The 15,776-nt window shown below is 48.0% G+C and overlaps 1 protein-coding gene across 6 annotated transcripts in view; it reads right to left on the bottom strand.

Annotated features, from left to right (window-relative positions):
* Positions 1-15,776, bottom strand: part of FHAD1 (forkhead associated phosphopeptide binding domain 1) — a 150,152-nt gene that overhangs the window by 61,005 nt on the left and 73,371 nt on the right. For 5 of the 6 annotated variants that reach the window (XR_011073460.1, XM_068538936.1, XM_068538935.1 and 2 more), the window contains exons 8-10: positions 8,375-8,505; positions 6,009-6,098; positions 4,882-4,986 (exon numbers count right to left, since the gene is read on the bottom strand). Coding sequence is in view for 5 of the 6 variants with exons in the window: in XM_068538936.1 (XP_068395037.1) it covers positions 4,882-4,986; positions 6,009-6,098; positions 8,375-8,505 (326 nt within the window). In the remaining variant the exon portion in view is untranslated. Of the gene's footprint in view, positions 1-1,217; positions 1,326-4,881; positions 4,987-6,008; positions 6,099-8,374; positions 8,506-15,776 lie in introns of all 6 variants that reach the window. The other variant, XM_068538940.1, reaches the window with a different exon arrangement.

The following is a 15,776-nucleotide window of genomic DNA, read 5'->3' as shown; positions in this document are numbered from 1 at the left end:
TTGCTAAGGGGTCGGCACCCTGCAGGAGAAAGGACGCCGGGGGTGATGGTGTGGAAGTTGGTTGAAGAGGCTTTAAAACCTGCCTGAGAGTAGGCATTGTCATTTAACTTGTGGGCGCCTCTGAGGTTCAGCGTGTGGGACAAATTCCGGTCACACTGATGGTTCAGGCTTGGATGCTACCGAATGGAAGGGCTCTGGGAGCTGGGCTGGGTGGGATGGAGGGCTCCTTTAAGGATTGTGGTTCTTAACCTTTTTTGGTGGTTTACAGATCCTTCTGAGAATCCAATGAGTGACGAGGTGGACTCACTCTCCCAGAAAAAGAAAAGCACAAACACGTACACGCAAAACGTTCTTGGTCCCCCTGGAGCCGTGGCTGCCAGGAGAGGATGCCTTGTGGAGGGGTCCAAGATGGGCTGCCCTCGGTGGGCCATATTCCGGAGGGCCGGCGCCCCATCTTGGGTTCTCGTTTGCTCTCCCTTAGCCTTTGGTGAAGGCTCGTTTGCATGTTCTGGCCCTCATGTCTGTGCCATGTGTAAGAGGAAGGGCCACTGGGCCATCTTGGGTCAGAGCCCTGGGAAATGGCCCTCCCCAGACCTGCCAGGTCACAGCCTGCTCCCCACCCTGCCCATCTCCATCTGGCATAAGCTGTGGTATTCTGGGTTTTACTTTATTAAGAAAAGCGGCAGGACTTCCCTGGCGCTCCAGTGGTTAAGACTCCGCGCTTCCACTGCAGGGGGCACGGGTTCCATCCAAAACAAAACAAAACAAAACAAACAAACAAACAAAAAGAAATGTGGCATTTCCCTGTGGACACTGAGTGTAGCATCTGTTTGGGGGCCCAGAGGAAGAAAGATCGCTGTAAATGTCAGGACAAAAAATGTGATGGAGAAAGTGCTAGAAACACCCCCGGGGTCCAGAGCTCAAACCCTTCCCAAGAGGGAACCGCACAGCTGGTTCACTGGGCCGGGCCTTGAGCTGGGACTGGCTGCTTGGTCAGGGTCTCAGGCAACAGCAAACACTGGAGGGGGCAGCTTCCCAGAAGGAAAAGCCTCTTCAGTGATGCCCGCTGGGACGCGGAAGCCACACAAGCCCTGCCCCTGAGATAAGCGGGTGAACTAAACCAGGCCGTCTTCTTCCTCACTCATCCCTGCCGGCCGCTTGGGTGCGGGATTCCGTGGAGAGCACGGGCCGGTGAAGGGGCCCTGCAGCACGCCTACCTGACCTACTGCCCTTTCCAAATTGGCTTTAATTAGCTTTTCTCTGTTTCCCATTTCTTGCAGCTGAAGCAATTTCCTTCTGGAATCCTCCTGAAGCTTCTCTTCAACCTGAAAGGATGATGAAAGCGTGGGCTTGCTGCTAATGTGATCATCATGCCCTCTGGGGAAACTCTTCTGGGGGGGCTAATGGCAGTGGGGGAGTCCCTGAGGGGTAGGGACAGCTGCAGCCCAGTGGCAGGGGTCACAGGCATGCACGGGGTGGAGGCAAACTCACAGGGAGTTGCCCCCTACGGGAAAGGGCCGAGCTCTGCACCCTGGGCTCAACTATGTTCTACCGCAGACTCCAATCCCAGCTCGGTCCCTAACAAGCCGTACGACCCTGGGAAAGTTATTTCACTGCTCCGTGACTCAGTGTCCTCATCTGTCAAATGGGGATGATGATACTAGTACCACTGCATAGAGTTATTGTGGGGATTCAATGTTTGGAATAGTGCTTAAGGGCTCTGTGAGTGTGTTAAATACTGTTGTAACCTATGAAAGGTGGACGGGAATGTCCGCCGTACAGTCTCATTTTAATAAGTCATGATGGGTACTTGGAAATGTTATTATTGGGTTTATTATCATAATTATTTGTCGTTACCACTTTGAGCACACTCACTGGTGGAAACCTCTCTGGAGGCTTGCTAAAGCAATGCCTATTAAGAATAAACAAAGGAAGAGAATAGACAAAGAATAGACAAACGCCTTCCTGCAAAGGAAGGCGTTTAAAGTGGAGAAGCTTGCCTATTTTTCCCCCCTTGCTTGGGTAACAGTCAACGCACGGTAAGCTTGGGAGTGCCCCATGCTACCCTTTGCTGGCCAGTATAGGCCTTGCAGCTGCTCAATTCTTGGATGCACCTGCTGAGCCCTGGGCTCTGGCACCAACAGGAAATGAGGCAAACTCTCGTAAATAAATGGAAAGATTTTGTGCTGAAACAAATCCACAGGCTGTTTATTAGGGATCTGAAGAGGGGGATCACAGGGATGTAATTAAAGACCCAGAAAAGCCCTTAAGAGCTTTCTTCTGAGTAGTGTGGTACAGTGGAAGAGCCTCTACCCAGCTCTGTTACCTTGGAAAAGTCATCTAACCCCTCTGGGCCTTAGTTTTCTCCCAGGTCTAAACATGCTCTGACTTCTATTTCAGCAGCCTTTTTCATATGCTGCAAAAGCCAAGTCCAACCTTGGACTCTGCCCTTATCTGTGTTCTCCATGAACAGCCCCCATTCCCATCCCCAAGCCTCAGAGTCACCTTCAGCGGCCGCCCTGCCCCCTCTCTCACACTCGGTAGTCTCCACGCCCTCTCACATGCAAGTTGGCCTGTGACAACTGGCCTCCTCGCCTCTAGTTTAGTTTCTTCCAGTGCAATCTTAACGGTACTGTGAGAGTTACCCAGCTGTAAGGCAGCTCTGTCCAACAGAACTTTCTGCAACGACACAGGTACTCTGAGCGAGCCTGTGTTGTCTAATACGACAGCCACCAGCCACATCGGGGCATCGAGCACTCGAAATGTGGCTGGTGTGACGGAGGAACTGAATTTAAAATTTTATTTAATTCTGATTAATTTCAGTGTAAACAGTAGCATGTGGCTGTTTGCTACGCCAGGGTAACTGAAGTCAGATGAACCTGGAGTCAGACAAAACCGACTGTGCAATTGGGCTAGTTAACTTACTAGTAACTAGTAGCCTTGACTTTCTCATCTGTAAAATGGAGAGGATGATTTCTAGATCACAGCGCTGTTGTGAAGATGAAGAGATGAAATGTTCGGGGTAATGCCTAGTACATGAGAAATTGTAACTATCATTTTCACCCTTATTACTGGCCACGAATGTCATTGCATCAGTCCCCTGTTCAGAAGGCTTAGTAGCTCCCCACTGCCTATGTGGTACAGAGCCCAGGCGCCTGAACTAAGGCAGAACACCAAGCCAGGGATTCAAGAAGCCCCTACGAACTCTGAACGAGGTAAACAAAAATGGATCCACACCTAGGTAAACCATAATAAAACTGCTGGAAATCAAGGGAAAAGACAATCTTAAAAGCAACCAGGGAAAAAGACAGATTATGCAAAGGTACAACAGTTAGGCTTACAGATGACTTCTAAATAGAAATAATAGGAGCCACAAGACAATACTGACATATCTAATGCTATCTCTAATGTGCTGAAAGAAAAGAATTGCCATTGTAGAATTCAATACGCAGTCAAATGTGTTTTAAGAATGAAGGTTAAATATACATCTCCAGACAGACACACAGGCACATCTGAGAATTTGTCATCAGCAGAGCCACAATGAGGGAAAACACTAACGGGTATTCTTCAGACACAAGAAAAATGAACCCAGATGGATGATCAGAGATGCAGAAAAGACAAGCAACAGTAAGGGTAACGCGTGGATATGATACTGACTATATAAAAACACTAAGAATGTCTTTTGGGGTTTTAACTATCAAGAGGAATTTAGAAAATGACAGCAATGGCTTATAAATCTGGAGGGGGTAAGTGAAGTTAAGGTGTTCGAAACTCATTGCACTGTCAAGGAGAAGGGCATAATTATCAACTACTATTGCCTCTTGGTAAGTTAAGAATGCATATTGTAGTCTTTAGGATGACTACTAAGAGAATAGCAGAAGAGTGAAAAACTTAATTAATGTGTGATTTTGGTGAGTCAAGGATGAATGCTGCTGTCTTACTATTACTAAAAGAATAGTAAAAAAAGTGAAATATTTCCAAGCTAACAGAGGGGGAAAGCGGAATGAGAGAAAACCATCAACTCAGAAGGAGGCAAGAAAGGAGAGAAAAAGGAATATAGCACAGATGGTACAACTGGTACTGAGCAAGAAGGTAGATTTAAACCCCAGTACATGAGTAATTACATAATATAAATGGACTAAAAGTCAAAGATTGTCAAACTGGATTTTGTAAAAACGATACGCTATTTGGAAGGCATATGTCTAAAACGTAAGACCAAAAATTGACAGAGAAAGTATGAAAAAGATATGCTATGAAAACTCTAACCAACAGAAAGCCAGTGATGAAGCTAAATGACAAAGAAGACGTTAAGGGAGAAACACTACTAGAGATGAAAAGGGACATTTCATGATGATCAAAAGTTTTGTTCTACAGGAAGTATTAGGATTCTAAATTTCTATGCACCTAGTAACACAGCCTCAAAATATATAAAGCAAAAATCGTTAATATTAAAAGAAGAAACACACAAATTACAAACATGATGAGATTTTTAAAAACATTCTCAATGACTGATGGAACAAAAAGACAAAAAAAAAATCAATATGAGAATTTAAGTTGGAACAACATCATTGGCAAACTTGATTTAATGGATCACTTCTTTCCTAGATAATTTCACAATTAAGATTTGAAGGCAGTCTAGGGTAGTGGTTACACACAGGAGCTTTGGAGTCAGTCAGACCTGGATTCAAGTTCTGCCACAGCTACTTTATCCAAGTGAACTTGGGTAACTTCCTTCACCTCTGTGAGCCTCAGTTTTCCCGACTGTAAAGTGGGGTCAATACCAGTATAGACCGCATGGGGTCACTGTGAGGATCCACAGAGATGATGCAGGCGGAGTGCTTGCCCCAGAGTGGTTGCCAGGCTGACCTGTCCCTGCCATACCTTGCTCTTTTCCCGCAGCGTCTTAGAGATCAGGCTCTGCTCGGTACTGCTCCTTTTCAGCTCCTCCCTGAGTTTCCTCATTTCTTTCTCCATGTCATGGATTTGCTGAAAGAGTTCCAACAACAGGGAAGTCAACTTCATAACTCATTTCATCCGCTTCATTAAGGCAGAAACCTAGTCTGGGATTCGCTTAATTCCTTCCCTTGGGGGACAATTCTACGTCTTTAAGGCAAAGTAGACTTTCTTTCAACGGATGCAATGAAAGTGCTGGGTGAGGGAAAATCTGAGTTTCTTTTGAAGATCAGCATGGATCCTGGATTAAACAGTACAAGATACCTGTCCACTCATTAGAATCTCTTTCCTTGGGGTATATTTTTGAGTTCAATCTAAATAAGGGCTGTTTGGAAGACACAATGGGCACAGTTTGGAAGAAAAGAACAATGACATTTTTCTTCTTTCTCATTTGAGGCAGAGAAGTGTGCTCCTGGCATAGAGAAGAGCACACGTCTCCTCCCCCGTCCCAGGCACCGTCCTTCCCAATGGATGGAAAACGTATGCCTGGTGATGTGCACGAGGATTCGGCTGGTACGGGGGTGAACATTTACACTTAGGGGTCATCTTTTCATTGTATTAATTTTTATGTTCACCTTCCATACAAGGCCAGTGATACATTTGCTTTTTATTTTGTTTTTATGAATTGGTGTAAAATTGAATGTATTTAAGTAAATATACTTAAAGAAGAGTGGTGTTAATAACAGTGCCCGGGGCTGTGATAAAACTTGTGACAGTGGATCATGAGAGTTTGGGCATCACAAGTCCAGGGGTAGGGCCACGGTGAATTTCTAGCAGCATATGGTGGCCACCTCCCGTCCCTTTCCCCAGGGGAAACCTGATGAGGGGCCTCGAGCCCACTGCCCAGAAAATCTGGGGAGAGTGTGTTTTCCATGGTCTTTTCACCCATCTCTTTGAGGCTAGCAAATCAAAGAATTATGAGACTACATTAACAGACAAACACCCATAAAGCCCCAGAGCTTGTGCTAGCTAATGGGCCAAGGAACCCCTCCAAAACCTGAAGGTCAAAATCTAGGCTTTCTGTGGACACCTAGGGGTGAAGAGGTTCAACGCACGGTTTTGCAGAGCTTTAACTCTTTCTCTTGGGCTTCCCAGTGCTCCTTCTGGGCCTCTTCCTTCTGTAACTCTTCTTTCAGCACTGAGCACTGTGGAGAAAAAGGACAAGGCCACGGGGGCTTGGCTGGGGCGCCCAAGTCCCTGTGTTCACGCCCAGGAGTGTTTCCTGCTGTATAACCCAATCACACCTCTGAATTCCGAGAGGCGAGACCATTTGTGTGATGGGAGCACGGGATACTGCAGTCGTTCCCAGTTCACCCCTCTCATGAGTTCTGAGGAATAGAGCATCTAAATTCCTCTTCAAAAGCCAGCAAACTTCACCGCAGGGGAAATCCAGCTTTGTAGAGTCTGCGTACTTAGGGTGCAGGAATTGGGATGTTTTCACGCTGTGACCCGTGAGGGTGGAGGGGAGCGGAACCAGTGAGCTCGGGTCCATCTTAGGGCTTTTGTGCAGGTTGCATCTCAAAGACACAACTGCCCCGGCTGGTGTGGAGGGGTAAACGGAACTGTCTTTCCCGAGGACGGCTCGGCAACAGGCATTAAGGGCATAAGGATGGACGTGCCTTCTTTTGACCCAGCAATTCCCACTTTAGGAATGTACCTGAAGGGCAATGACTGGAGAAATAAGTAAATCTGTAGTTTCAAGGATGCTCTTCACAGAATTGTCAGTAACAGTGGGGGAAAAAAAAAAAAAAAAGAGGCAACAACCCAAGTGTTGTTTATAACAGCAGACCACTTCATAACACCGGGTACATCCAGGAGAAAGTATGTAGCTTTTAAGACCAATGATAAGAGTGTTGATTTATTAGCACGGGAAATAGTAAGTATTTAAAAGTTTAAAAAATGTGCATAGTATAAATTCACTATAAAATGATTGATTGATTGATTTCTAGGTAATATATAGAAACAAGACTGGAAGAACGTACATGAAAATATTAACATTGATTTCTCAAGGTAGCATTTCCTCTCCTCTCTTTTTATTTTTTCTTTTCAATGTCATCTACTTATTTTTCTAAAATTAACACACATGATGTATGTCATTAAAAAAAAAAGGCATCTCAAATGTTCACAAGGGCAGTACCCTTGGTGGTGAAGAGCCCTTGGTGGTGAAGAGCCCTTGTGCTGTTGGCCGGCACAGGCTAGAGGAGGAGGGACCTCATTCCAAGGTCAATGAGGAAGGGGAAACGGGGACATAAATCATCCAAATGCACTTCAGGAGGTAGAAGAGCCAAGCAGGTGCTGTCTTTGCATATTCCTTCTACTTAGCACCAGCTCTGCACCCCCTTCCCGTCCCCAACACACACACACACACACACACACACACACACACACCACATAAAACAGCTATAGCACATGCCTAGGAAGACACTCCGCTTGGGAGAAACGAATGCAGAGGGCTTGGCCAGGCAGCTGACCCGGGGCAGAGGCAGAGGAGCACAACGAAAACCAGATTCCCACTTCTCGGAAAACGATTTTGTCATCCCCATTTCACAGATGGGGAAATGGAGGCCAAATAAGTTACAATAAAAGAAAGCTCTGGGATTGGACCCTGGTCTGTCTGACCTCAAAGCTCATGCAGTGCCTTTCACCAGCTCCAAATTGGGTATGGTACTACGTACCAGGAATTACTTATTATGCCTTTTCCTTGGAACCTCAAGATCTGTTCTCACCCCACCCCCATGCAGACCTAGCTAACCCATTGGGTAGCTGCTGGGAACCTCTGAGTTGCCACCTGAGATGAAAGCTTTGAGGTTTTACCTTGACTCACAGAAATAGACACATCATACAAATACTGAGAAATCTTATCCTATAGAGTCAGGATTCTGAAGTTAGCATTGAAGGCAAGATTTGCAAATAGTCAAAGTTACATGTAAAAAGCTCTTTGCTTGCCTACCATGTTCATTTTCCATAGAGAAATTCTACACACTAAAGTCTAAGGAAGAAATGAGAGTCTGCGTGTTTGCATCTGGATCTTCAAACATTCTGCTTTGAAGGCAGTTATGAGAACCAGTGGCGCTGGGACCACGATGCAGCCGTGTGGTCGTCCTTGCTCACAGAGAGATCCTATTCTGTTTAACATTAAACTTTGCAATGGCAATATATGCTAATAGGTGTGTTTGTCGCTGGGATTAAACAACCTAACTTATAATGCGGTTAGAAAATGTTTGCTGGATTTGAATATATATTATGCTTATGCTGAGCCACATACACGCTGTACTTTGAAAAGCTGCAGAGAAGTTGGCCACCTGCCCAGCAGCTACCTCCCTGTGCCCTTGGGCACTGGCCTCATCTCACCACCGTGTGTCATGTGACTCCACCGTGTCTGCTTTTCGCAGCTACAATTTGGTGATGACCCGACACTCACTCTGGAGTTGAGGGCTTCGAGCTGGAGATCCTTTTCTTTGTTCTCACTTTTTAGTTGATTCACCTCCTGTTTTAGTTGTTGAACTTGATCATCCTTTACTAACACATCTCTTTGCAAAGATGACACCATCTCTGTAAAAAAAACCAAACCAAACCAAAACAAAAAACTCATGGAGGTCAAAGAGGCAGGAAGGATTATTGGCAACACCATGGCTGTCAGCCAACGTTCGGACAAGACCTTCCAAGCCCGGGCCACCACCGGTGCCCGCCTAGAACTGGGGAGGCTTTTTCCGAGGGTCCCAGAGCAGGAGTGGGAATGAGAGCAAAGTCCACAGAACATGGTTTGAGGCTTCAGTGAGAATGAGGGGCAGTCAGCACCAGCGAGAGGAGACGCCTTTGGGGGCCCCTTGTGGGCACAGGCCAGGCAAAGCCGGGAGGACAGGCCACACCATGGGCCTGGGGAATGAAGGCCCAGTACAAGGAAGGTCCAGGAATTCTCCAGAGGCCAGGGGACAGGCTTGTGGCAGAGGGCACTGCTGGACACTATTGATGGGGTGGTTGGTTTCACACTCCTCTGAGTTTGGACCCCTCTCTACCACTTATTAGCTTGGTGGTCTTGGACAAGCTATTTCACCTCCCACTGTCTGTCCCGCACAGAGTTATTGTAAGGGTCAAATGAGACGGTATGTTCCAAGAACATAAAGTGGCTAAATTATGTTTGTTACATGGCGCCTATTATTTTTCTCGGCAGCCAGCTTCCAAAATGCCCCCAATGATCCCTGCCGCCTAGAATTCATGCCCTGTGTAGCCCCTCCCACCCTGAATAGGGCTGACACGGGTAACCAATATGATCCTGTGGAAATGACGGAATGTTTCCTCCCAGGCTGGGTCATAAAAGACACTGTGGCCTCCTCTTGGCTCTCTTTTGAATCACTCACTGTGGGGGAAGCCAACTGCCATGTTGTGAGGACGCTCAAGCAGCCCTAGAGAGAAGCACGTGTGGTGAGGGACTAAGGCCTCCAGCCAATAGCCACACGAGCAGCCATTCTGAACGGGGATCCTCCAGCTCCCCTCGAGGCTTTAGATGACATGACTGATGCCCCAGCCGACATCTTGACTGCAACTCATGAGAACTAAGTCACCCCCACCCCTCAAATTCCTGAACTACAGAAACTGGGTGAGGTAATAAATATTGGTTGGGGTTTTATCCATTACATTTTGGGGTAACTTGTTATGCAGCAATAGATAACTACTCCATTACTGTAGTATCATTTTTTTTTTAACATCTTTATTGGAGTATAATTGCTTTACAATGGTGTGTTAGTTTCTGCTTTATAACAAAGTGAATCAGTTATGCATATACATATATCCCCATATCTCTTCCCTCTTGCGTTGTAGTATCATTTTGAATAAAAGTGGGAAGAAGGGTGCATAAACGCAGTGGTATTGGGTTATCTCATACGGTTCTTTTCTTGGAAGAACATTAGGCCCAGTTTTATTGGTAGGTATCAATCAAGAATGTATATGAAATACAGAACAAAATGCTCCAGAGTTTCATTTTAAAAATGAGCTTTGCCTCCAGGACACAGTTAAGTTACTTGGAGATCCCTCTGGGGCTTGCCACACTTTGAGTGGGTCCAGCTCATCTCAAGTGTTATCCCAACCCGGGTCTGTCCGACTCCCTGATTGGAGAAAGTGGGATCTGAGACAGGCTTGATGCTTGGATGAGGTCTGACTGGCCGACATACGGGAGGAAGGTGAGGACCAGCGAGTTCATCCGTACATTCCCGGTGCCCAGAACAGCACCTAGCCTGGCGGAGGTGCTCAGAAAATATCTGAGGACATCCCGAGTTAGGGAGGAGCAGAAGCAGAGACCTGGGGGCAGCAGGGGGTGGGGGTGGGAGTGATTAAGTTGCAGAGTGAGGCAGAAGAAAAGCACAGATTCATACAGAGATGGTGATTCACGTGCGACTCAATGCTATGCCCGGCTTTTACAGCTGTGGGCTTGTTTCCTGCTACGTGCTGGCTGCTTTAAGAGTGATGTGCCCCTCCCAAGCTCATTGCCTCCTCCCTGTCACCTGCTTCTCTCCCTCCCCTCGTATGTGAGTGGTCCCATCCTCTTCAGGTCTCTAGACATGTCATTTTCTGCTTAAAAAACTCCACTGGATTCCCAACACCCTTAGAATAAAAACCCAGACCCCCCGACCCTGCCCAGCCCCACAATCCCTTGTTCACTCCGTGCAGCCTCATTTGCCCTTGGTTTGTCCTTGCCCACCTGAAACAGGTCCTCTCTAAAAGAAGGACATAGCCGTGGAGGATACAACATAAACTGGTTAGAATCAGCTAGGTCCAAGGTGGCGTAAGATTCGACTTCCAGTGGAACTTGAGCCTCATTATAGGCTCATTGTAATACATTAGCTAAATGACACACCCATCAGCACCAGGACAGTGTCGCGGCTGACCATGAAGGTCAGAAAGTGGGTGGTGGCCCAATTCCTGGAAATCCCCGCCCCTTCCCCAAAATATTAGAGTTGTCATAATCCTCCCACTCATTAGCCTGTAAAATTACCCAGCCCATAAAAACGAACCACCCCATATTTGGGGGCCTCTAGCCTTCTGAGATGGCCCACACTCTGCCTGTAGAGTGTGTTTCTCTCTAAATAAATCCACTTCTTACTTTGTCTCTCACTGAATTCTTTCTGCCATGAGACATAAAGAACCTGAGCTTTATTAAGTCCCGGGACCAGATGTGTGATCTCGATTAAAAGTTAGTGGGTTCTCACTGGGCTCGAGTCCCAGCCCACGGGTTCGAGTGCCACCTGAGTTGCGTGGCTGCACGCCCACTAAGCTGTTCTCCCTTGGCCTCCCCCCTTGAAGCGCTGGCCACCACGACACACGGTTTATTTTCTCCACAGCACCACTGCTCTCTGAAGTGGGCTTGTTTGTTCATCCGTTTGCTTTTATTGTCTGTCACCCCCTCTCGAATCTGTGAGTACAGGAATCTGACTGCCTTGCTTGGCTCTCCCTCCCCAGAGCCTGGAACGGGGGCCTGACACCTAGTAGGTGCTCAATAAACATGTTGAAGGAATGAAGGAATCCAGGAAATCGAAGCGCAGCCACAGCTGTGCATTGGCTGCCCCTCTCCACACCCAAGCCCTTTATCAGGGAACCACCTCGGATAAAATTAGAAACTGTTTTCACTTGGGCCCAAGTGCACTCGGGTGAAATGGGTGAGACAATGGGTGCCTTAAAAGAGTGACCCCGGTGCGTCCTCAGCCCCGCCCCCGGCGCGCGGGCGTTAGGTGGACGCGGTGGTCTGGGCGCCTGTGACGCGCGTGGTCTGGCCGGGCGCTGGCATCCGAGCGGGGCTGGATGGGCGGCGGGAGCCGTCACAGGAAATAAGTGACCATGGTGCTCAATAGTTTGGATAAGATGATTCAACTCCAGAAAAACAGTGCTAACATCAGGAATATCTGTGTTTTGGCTCATGTTGACCACGGAAAAACTACTCTGGCTGACTGTCTTATATCTAGCAATGGCATCACCTCCAGCCGCCTGGCAGGCAAGTTAAGGTACATGGACAGCAGAGAGGATGAACAGGTCTGAGGGATCACGATGAAATCCAGTGCCATTTCACTACAATATGCAAAAGACACAGGCAGTTTTGCGACAAGCCTGGCTCGAAAACATCCGTCCAGTTTTAGTGATTAATAAGATAGATCGCTTGAGAGTGGAACTGAAATTCACCCCACAGGAGGCCTATTGTCACCTCAAGGATATTTTAGAACAGATTAATGCACTCACAGGAACTCTTTTTACTTCTAAAGTGCTAGAAGAAAGAGCAGAGAGAGAGAGACTGAATCCCAAGTGAATCCAAATTCTGAGCAAGGAGAGCAAGTGTGTGACTGGAGCCCTGGCTTGGAGGACACGGGTGATTCTCACCTTTACTTCTCTCCAGACCAGGGAAATGTGGTATTTACAAGTGCAATAGATGGGTGGGGCTTTGGAGACTTTCTGGGAACTTGGTAGCTGGACACATTGTTCTGCCACTTGCAGCCACTTGGGAGCCCGAGTTCAGAGACCCCAGTGTGTAATGGCCAAAGGGCAGGAAGTGAGTGAGGCCTTCTGTGAGCACCTCCAGAAGCCGCTGGCTGGGTTCCAGCCCTGTAACATCTGGGACTGCCCCTCGAGGTGGTTCACGGGCACGTGGTCAGAGTGCTCTGTGTCTAGCGGTGAGGATTCCGCAGTCGGCAAGTGACCTGTAAGCGCACGAGAGCCAATGGAACTGTGCAGGTGATGCGTCCGAGAGCATGTGCCCCCAGAGAGAGGCCTCTGGGAAGTACCTGCTCCAGTCACCCGTGTGTTCAAGGGCTTATTGAACCAGGGAACCAGTTGTTCCGATTAACTCCAAGCACTACATGGGTCCACGCTTGTCTCACTGGAAAATGCACAGCCCCAATTCTGTGCAGGGACGACGCAAAGCAGAGTGTGATACATCTTTCCGGAGCATCAAGTTTATTAACTAGAATTGGAAGAACCAAGGAGTTCTTGGAACAAGAACTATCCCCCTCCCCCACCAACACGGAAGACAGAAGAGTGGGGGAGGGGAGACGTGCCCCAGGAATGACAGTCCAGTCTCTGAAGTTTCACCCAGGTGGGGGTTGAGGGGCAGACCTACAGCCACGGTGGCCTCGCTTTCGGTCGCCCGGGCTGCTCCGGACCATCCTCTGAGCTGGCCAGGGTCTTGGACACGATGCTTCTGAAGGCCGTGCAGAGAACGCGCTCATCTTCCACTGGACCGGGCCCCAGGGAGCGCGGCGGCCTGACCTTCCTGCCTCGGTCATGCATGGGGTTCACATGGGCTCACTTTATTATGACGCCTCATGCTGGGCAGCTTGCAACAAAGATGTTCCAAAACAAAGTTCCAGATTCTCCCAGCCACCCCTTGCTTTTTCTGGCTGTGGCCAGAGAGAGTGGATGAGGACACACTCTCAGGCTGCCCAGTGTGGGAGGACCTTCCAGTGTTGGACACACCCAGGGGGCAGCTGGTTCTCTCCGGGGCTCCAATCCTGCTGCTGCTGGAGGTGGATGTCCCAGTGCCACACTGGGGGCCTGGGCTGGGGGTGGCAGTCCTTGCCTCCAGGCTGGGTGGGGGACAGGCAGACTCACCGGTCTTCTGCCCTGCCTGCTGGTCTTCCTGCAGCTGCACATTTTTTCTCTGGTAGAGCCACCTGGTTTGCATTGAGGACACCACAGGGCTTGGAGAAGGCTCAAGTTCACTGCCACTGAGGTCCCCGGAAGAGAAGGGCTTCACAGTTATGATGGAGACCCCCACCTTGGGTTTCATGGAGCTCACACTGCCTGTTCCAGTGTCCTGGATCCGGTCGCAAGTCAAGCCCGGAGTCCTCACCATTGTCACCTCCAGGTCCTCTTCACAGGGTGGCTGGAGTGGCTCCTTCTGGCCCATGTTGACCCATGGATGCCTCATGAGGTCAGGTAAGGTGCCTCTGTCACTGGGGTTGAGGGCAATCATTTTTTGTAATAGATCCCTTATCTCCAAAGACAGATAAGGTGGGATGGGGTATTGCCCTTGTAGGATTTGCTTCCGCAGATCCTGGAAGTCTTTTCCCACAAAGGGCCGGGACCCAGTTACCATGGTGTAGAGCACTACTCCCAAGCTCCACACGTCCACCGCAGGGCCGCTGTACCTCTGCCCCAGGAGGAGTTCCGGGGCAGCATAAGGGACTGTGCCACAGATCGTGTCCAGTAGGCCAGTGTCATCACACTTGTTGCTGAGGCCAAAGTCTGTAAGTTTGATATTCATGTTGGAATCAAAGAGGAGGTTCATTGGCTTCAGGTCCCGAGGCACGATGCCCCTCTGGTGGCAGTGCTGCAGGGCGGAGACCAGCTGCTGGAACGGGCCGCGGGCCTGCGCCTCTGTCATACGGCCATGGGTTTCAAATAGCGGTACATGTCCCCCCCACTGAGGTACTCCATCACCAGGAAAAATGTCTCCTCCGTGTCAATCACCCCCAGCAGTTTTACAATATTGGGGTGATTCAGAGCCTTCATACCGCACACTTCCCGGAAAAGTGCCTGGACACTTGAGAAGCTCTGACGCCTTTTCTTAATCACCTTGAGAGCCACCTGTGTCCCGGTCAGAATGTGCCGGGCCAACTTCACTTTACCGAAGGTGCCTTCACCAATGGTGCGGAGGATCTTGAAGTCATCAATATGAGCCGCCTTGCCAGCAGATTTGGCTGTGAGGCCCTGCATCATGGTGACCTGCTAACTACACTGACTGACAGCACTACCTAGCAACGCTAACTACGGTAACTAACAATGCTAACTGTACTAACAGGGCTAAGTGTGCTGTCTCTACTAACAACGCTAACTACGCTAACTGTACCAACAGCGCTAACTAGCACTAACTACACTAACTATGCTAATCAAGTATTAACTATACCAACAATACTCACTATGCCAACAGCGCTAACTAGTACTAACGACACTAACTATGCTAATCAAGTATTAACTGTACCAACAATACTCACTATGCTAACTGCAGAAAGAACAATGACACAAATAAAAAAGAGTAGAGAAAAGAGAAACGAAAATCAACAAAATGGCAGAAACAAGGAAAACACAAGCTAACTGTAGGTCCAAGGCCGTCAGGTCACCAAAAGCAGCTTCCTGGGCTCTAAGGACCAAAAACCTGGGCCCAGCTTTCTCTTTTACAGGGCTCTGTGAAGTACATCACAGTGGTGCATTCTGAGGTCAGAGCAAGAAATGGACCCATCACCGCTGGGGATAAACCACAGTGGTTTTCTCACTTTTTGAGTTCAAGGCCCCTTTACACTTAGGAAAAAGGATCCCAAAGAAATTTTTCTTTATGTGTGTTATTAGATATTGGTATTCACTCTGTTATAAATTAAAATCTGTAGGATACTTCAGTGGCCTTTTTATTTCTAGTTTGAAAATGGGTTATAATTTTAAAGACCTCATAATGTCTACACTTGAAATATTCAATTCCTTTTCCTTAAATTCTGGTCTCAAAATAACGTTACAACTTAACTGACTTCACGATACTATACAAAATGTTCTGTTGCATAAGACACGATAAGGTACATTAGGAAAGTCTATGAAGCTGAGAGAAGATTTCCCAGGAAGGTAGGTCATGAGCAGATTTCTCATCAGGAGCCTCGGAGGCCAGATGGCATGGCTCAATGTACTTGAAGTGTTGAAGGAAAGAAACCGTCAACCAAGAATCCTATATCTAGCAAAACTTTCCTTCGAAAATGAGGGAGATTGTGACCACCTAGAGGGGTGGGATAGGGAGGGTGGGAGGAAGGGAGACGCAAGAGGGAAGAGATTTGGGAACATATGTATATGTATAAGTGATT

The sequence above is a fragment of the Eschrichtius robustus genome, chromosome 3 (assembly GCF_028021215.1).
Source record: "Eschrichtius robustus isolate mEscRob2 chromosome 3, mEscRob2.pri, whole genome shotgun sequence".
NCBI classification, from domain to species: domain Eukaryota; kingdom Metazoa; phylum Chordata; class Mammalia; order Artiodactyla; family Eschrichtiidae; genus Eschrichtius; species Eschrichtius robustus.
Note: the sequence above shows the minus strand (reverse complement) of the source record. Positions and strands in the feature narration are given on the sequence as shown.